Source organism: Anas acuta, chromosome 31 (assembly GCF_963932015.1).
Source record: "Anas acuta chromosome 31, bAnaAcu1.1, whole genome shotgun sequence".
Classification (NCBI taxonomy): Eukaryota; Metazoa; Chordata; class Aves; order Anseriformes; family Anatidae; genus Anas; species Anas acuta.
Window position 1 is genome coordinate 421,557 of NC_089009.1, and position 6,000 is coordinate 427,556.

The 6,000-nt window shown below is 58.8% G+C and overlaps 1 protein-coding gene across 1 annotated transcript in view; it reads right to left on the reverse strand.

Moving 5' to 3' along the window:
• The window catches only part of LOC137846175 (uncharacterized), a 45,504-nt gene extending 40,075 nt beyond the window's left edge, over positions 1-5,429 (reverse strand). The window contains exons 1-7 of the mRNA XM_068663878.1: positions 5,286-5,429; positions 4,915-5,178; positions 2,431-2,706; positions 2,051-2,335; positions 1,866-1,967; positions 1,689-1,721; positions 1,484-1,516 (exon numbers count right to left, since the gene is read on the reverse strand). Coding sequence (XP_068519979.1) covers positions 1,484-1,516; positions 1,689-1,721; positions 1,866-1,967; positions 2,051-2,335; positions 2,431-2,706; positions 4,915-5,178; positions 5,286-5,364 — 1,072 coding nt within the window. The 5' untranslated portion in view covers positions 5,365-5,429. The remainder of the gene's footprint in view (positions 1-1,483; positions 1,517-1,688; positions 1,722-1,865; positions 1,968-2,050; positions 2,336-2,430; positions 2,707-4,914; positions 5,179-5,285) is intronic.
• Between the last annotated feature and the right edge of the window lie 571 nt (positions 5,430-6,000).

The following is a 6,000-nucleotide window of genomic DNA, read 5'->3' on the forward strand; positions in this document are numbered from 1 at the left end:
CTTGGTCTGTGCACAGTTACTGGGTCAGTTCTCGAAGCCCGAGTGCCTGCCTTGCTTTCTTCCCTAAATCTTCATCCATCCTGTCTTCTTAAGCAGCCTCCGTTCTTTGTCAGCTCTCTGCAGAACCACCGTCACCAAGGCACAACCAAGGCACAAGCTGAAAGCAGCGAAGCATGCCTTCCAGGTAATGGGGCTACCAAGAAGGCGACTGGATTCCGGATGAGCCCCAAATTTCTGAGAAACAATCTGCAGCCAATAACACAGGCTCAGGCAAGGATCTCATTGAAGCAGCATTTTTGTGATTGTAACGGTGGTCCTCCTGCAAGTATATCATAACCTTATGTTCCCTATTAGCTGACACTTGATTCCTCCTCCACTTTCTCATTGGCTGAGTGCTACAGGTTCACAAACTACTTGACACTTATTAATATACAATGTATGTACAGTTTTATTTAACCAACCATTACCATGACAACCATACCCCCCACTGTTAAGCCTGCACAAGCACTTTTGAATATGCAAGGTTAGTGGAAGTTTCTACTGCAAAGACACAACTTTAATTCTCACAGTGAGCAGCGATAGGACCTGAGGAGATGGCTTGAAGCTGCAACCGGGATGGTTCAGGCTTGATATCACAAAAAGGTTCTTCACTGACAGGGTGGGCAGGCACTGGAACAAGCTCCACAGGGCACCAGTCACAGCATCATGCCTACCAGAGTTCAAGCAGTTGGCTAACACTCTCAGACACAGGGTCTGATTTTTTGGATGGTCCTTTAAGGACCCAGGATTTGCACACCATGATCCTTGTGGCTCCCATCCAACCCCAGCCCCTCTGTGATTCTCTTTCTCGTGACAAGTCCTGGCAAACAAATTCACTCAGACAGAAGAGGCCCCTGCTGTACTGACGTGTAGGCTCACTGTGCTGAGCTCTTTCTGCATGCAGCTCCCAGCTTCCATCGATGCCTCCCCAACTTCCCCATGCAGCTTCTCTGGGCAACCCTGACCCACCAGGCCAGGATAGTAGCACCTTGCCCACCCTCTCCCACCTGCCACTCCAGGTCAGACACCAGGCGCACTTTGTGGAAATCAGGAAATCATGGGACTGTTTCCTTTGTGTGAAGGTGTGCATAGCCAGTTGTGCCCTGGCTTTGCTCTTGAGGTAGCTGATTGGAGATGCGAGAGGTTGAGGGAACGGGGCCATATCCAGCTGCAGCACAGAGCGCACAGAGGGCTTTCTGGTTCCTCATGGGCTGAAGTAGAGTGGTTAGACACTGGGGTTGCCCCCTGCAGGGACAAGAAGAGACAACGTCATATGGGGCCACATCTTCATCCCAAACTTGCTACTCTGAGAGTTTCCCCCGGGAACTAAGGATCAGTTGGGAACAGCAACACCCTGATTGCGGGTACCACAGGGGGACATGACAAGCTGGATCCCCAAAACCTCCCTGGGGCTCCTGCCTGAACCCCCAGCCTCATTCTGTACCTGTGATGGAGCTGTTGGATCCCCCAACGCTGTCTGCAAAAGAGAAGCGGCCGTGAGCCCCAGCACAGGAATTGACAAAGGAAGGGCAGCAGCACAACGAGCAGAACACAGCACCGCTATGCTGGGAGCCCTAAAAGAAGCCAGAGCCCCAAGACTGCCCCAGTGATGGGCAGACGCTGGGGACATCACTGCCTCCGTCACTCACCTGGCGCCACGTTGTAGCCCTTCCACTTCTTCCCTGCAGACAGAACAAAGCATCAGCACCAGCCACATGTCACGGCCAGGCTGGGGGCCTCCCAAAGGTGCCCCAGCTCCTCATACAGCACCTCCGGACCCTGCCTTCCTCCCACACCCCTCTGCCTCACCCGCCCAGGCACGTTACCCTGCTTGCTCTTCCAGACAGCAAATCCAGCCAGGGCAGCGATGACAGCCACGACAGCTACAGCCACCACCACCACGATGGGGATCAGGTTGGACTGTGGCTCTGGGGGAAATTAGGGCCATCAGCAGGAGAAGGGGGAGCCCCTGAACATCCCATTCCCACGCAATCCCTGCTGCTGGGCTCACCCCATGAGAAGAGGCCGGGCTGGGGCAGACTGGCATGCTCCACGCGGCACTGGTACTTGTCCCTGTCCCCCGGCAGGACATCGATGGTGGCCCAGGCATGGTAGGTGCCATCACTGTTGGGCACAGTGCTCCCAACACTCTGGGTCTCCTGGGTCTCCTGCTCCTGGATCATGCCATCCTTCAGCCAGCTGATGGAGATGGGTCGCGGGTAGAAGCCGTGAGCGCGGCAGGACAAGGTCAGGATCTTTTCGGCCTCCATCCCGGACACTCGAACCTCGGGGCGCTCTGGGGAAGGGGGTGGCAGCAAGGGCCAGGCTGAGCTCCCTGCACTGGCCCTGCTCCTGCTTACAGCCTGGTGCTACATCCCCCCTCACTCTCACCTCTCCTCTCCAGCACGTCCTTCCCATAGCTCACGTATTTCCTCAGCCACTCAATGCAGGTGTTCTCCAGATAGTTCTTACAGCGCTCAGCAAAAGTCCCTTCCTCCTCCCACTTCCTCTTGGTGATTTGTGCCCCAGCATCCGCTGCAGTGTACGTCAGCGTATCTTTGTCAAAGGCAAGAAAGTCTGTCCCTTCATAGCCATACTGATCAAACCCCCTAATACTACCATCCTCGAGAAGGTCACAGCCATACACGCGCTGCAATGTGTGAGACCCTGAAAAAAAAACGAGAGACAGGGGGGGAGGGGCAGCCACAGTCCTGGCCCTTTAACGAACTGCAGACCCCACTGGCAGTGCATACGTGTGCCACACACTGCCCTGTCCCAGAGTGCTGCATCCCTGAAAGACTGGGCTGGGGCCCAGCACCAGAGTACTTTCAGGCAGCAAGGGCCTTGTATGGGGTTGTCAATGCTGTGAGGTGACCAGGAGCTGAGATGGGGTGGGGGGAATCCCTCAGGTTTTGGGGTGGACGCCTGAAGCACCATGGGGAAAAGAAGGGGCTGGGACAATGGGGGCAGGAGCCCCTCTAGGGGTCCTGACTGCTGTGGGGATGTAGAAGGGCTGGGAGCAGGTGGCCTGGAGCTCCCCAGGTCTGGAACAGGGGGGTCTGAGCAGCATGGGGGTGGCAAGCGGCTGAGTTCTGTCTGCGTTTGGGACAAGGCAGCAGGAGCATTGTGGGGCTGGGACAGGGTGTCTGGGAGCCCCGTGACAGCAACACCACACAGGGACCGAACAGCACGGCCAGGGCTGGGGCAGTAGCATGGGGGAAGGGCCCCCTCAGTGGGGCTGGGGACCCCCCCACCCCTCCCACAGCACCCGCTCCCACAGCCTGCAGAGCTGTGGCCCAGCCTGCTCTCACCCCTGCTCTGGTTGTAGCGCTCCCCCAGCGTCTCCAGGTCCACATGGAAATTCTGCTCATTCATCCGTGAGATCTCAGTCTCACTGTCCCAGTACTGCTGATCCATATTGGCCCAAATCCAGTCCGCCCGGGGCTCCGTCCTCCTGGTCTCGCTGTCGTAGTACACAAAGACCTCCCCGTCCACGGACCCTACAGTCACGAACTGCGGCACCCCCGGGCTCGGTTCCGACACCGCGGTGTAGAAATAGCGCAGGGAGTGGGGCTCTGCGGGAACAGGGGCGGCTGAGAGGGGCAGCCCCGAGGGGAGGCCGAGCCCGGAGGGGGCCGAGAGGGGAAGGGGAGGAGAGGGGAGGCCCGGGGGGTCCCGGTGCCGGGAGGGCCCGGCCGAACTCCCACTCACCGCTCGCTGCTCCGCCCAGGACCCCCAGCAACAGCAGCAGCCCCAGGACGAGGCCCAGGGCCCCCGCCCGTCCCGGACCCATGGCTCCGCTGGGCCCCGAGCTGCCGCCGGAGCTCGAAGGCATCCGGAGTCTCGGGCCCCGTCCCGCGACGCGATTGGCGGCTCCGCAGCCCTTCTACCAATGATTACCCGGTATTCTCGTGACATCATCAAGCACCGGGTAGATCGCGGTCCCGCACGTTGCCAGAAGCGAAAGTGAAAGCAAGGTGGGCAGTGCGGGGACCGGGTTTATGGGTTAACTAACGGGTTAACCAGATTCCCCGGTGTACTGCTGATCTCTTTACTGTGTAAGGGAGCCCCATACTCCAGATTTCCCTGAGACTCTTCCTTTCTCACTTCTACTCTTGCTTCAGCCATCTCCGGCTGTGCCCCTTGTGGACCTGTGGGACCATGGATCAGGGCTCCACACTCACTTTACACAAAAGTCTTGCCTGACCCCCAAGGCAATGCTTCCTATTTCTTACCTTGGTCTGTGCACAGTTACTGGGTCAGTTCTCGAAGCCAGAGTGCCTGCCTTGCTTTCTTCCCTAACTCTTCATCCATCCTGTCTTCTTAACCAGCCTCCGTTCTTTGAATCTGAAAGACGGGGTAGGGGCCCAACACCACAGTACATTGTGGCAGGAAGAGCTTTCTACGGGTTTGTCAATGCTGTGAGCTCAGATGGGGTGGGAGAAATCCCTCAGGATTTGTGCTGGGAGCCAAAAGCACGATGGGAAAACAAGGGGCTGGGACAATGGGGGCAGGTGCCCCTCTGGCTCTGGATGTTGTGACTGCTGTGGGGATGTGGAAGGGCTGGGAGGGGGGTGACCTGGAGCTCCCCAGCTCCGGGACAGGGGTTTCTGAGTAGTGTGGGGGTGGCAGGAGGCTGGGTTGGGTCTCGAAGCACTCCTCTGTGTGTGGGACAAGGCACCATGAGCATTGTGGTGCTAGGACAGGGTGGCTGGGAGCCCCGTGACAGCAACACCAGCAGGGACCAAACAGCATGGCCAGGGATGGGGCAGTAGCATGGGGGCAGGGCCCCCTCAGTGGGGCTGGGGCCCCCCTCACCCCTGCCACAGCACCTGCTTCCACAACCTGCAGAGCTCTGGCCCAGCCTGCTCTCACCCCTGCTCTGGTTGTAGCGCTCCCGCAGTGTGTCCAGGCCCACGCGGAAAATCTGCTCACTCCCCCATGAGGTCTCAGTCTCCCTGTCCCAGTACTGATGATCCGTATGGGCCACAATCCAGTCCACCCGGGGCTCCTTTCTCCGGGTCTCGCTGTCGTAGTACACAAAGACCTCCCCATCCACGGACCCCACGGCCACGAACTGTGGCAACCCCGGGCCCGGGTCCGACACCATGGTGTGGAAATAGCGCAGGGAGTGGGGCTCTGCGGGAACAAGGGCGGCTGAGGGGCAGCCCTGAGGGGAGTCCAAGCCCAGGTGGCCTGGGAGGGGAAAAAGAGGCCCGGGAGGCCTGGTGCCCACATGCACTGACCTCTTGCCGCCCCGCCTAGGACCCCCAGCAGCAGCAGCAGGAGCAGCAGGCGGATGCCCCCCAACCACAGCAGCCCCATGGCCCTGCTTTGTCCCGGCAGGTTCCAAGGAGTGAAAGTGGAAAGCGAAAGCACTGCAGGTGGCTAGGCGGCACAGGTGAGTGCTGGGTACATGGAAACCCTGCCCACCCCCTACCCTCCCGCCCTTTGCCTCTCCCCTCCGCAGTTTTCCCGGCCTTGCTGTGGGCTTCAGCAATGCACGGGGACCCCAGGGCCATCCGTGCAGCAGTGGGGCACCCAGGATGTGTCTGAAACGGTGCTGTGCGATAGAAAGTTGGGACGCGTTGCCCAGTGTGTAATGAGACAATCAAGACAACCAGGTGTAATCAGACAACCGGGCTGGGACACGAGCACCTTGCCCAGCCGCTCCTACCCGCCTGTCCAGGTCAGTCATGAGGCACAGTTTGTGGTGAATCAGCAAATCATTGGGCTGTTTATTTTGTTTGAAGGCCTTGCAGATGCAATTATGCTGTGGCATTGCTCTTGTGGTAGCAGATAGGAGATGCGAGAGGTTGAGGGAACAGGGCCACATCCAGATGCAGTGCAGAGTACACAGGGGGCCTTCTGGTCCCTCATGGGCTGAAGCAGAGTGGTTAGACACTGGGGTTGCCCCGCGCAGGAACAAAAAGAGGCAGTGTCATATGGGGCCATGTCCCT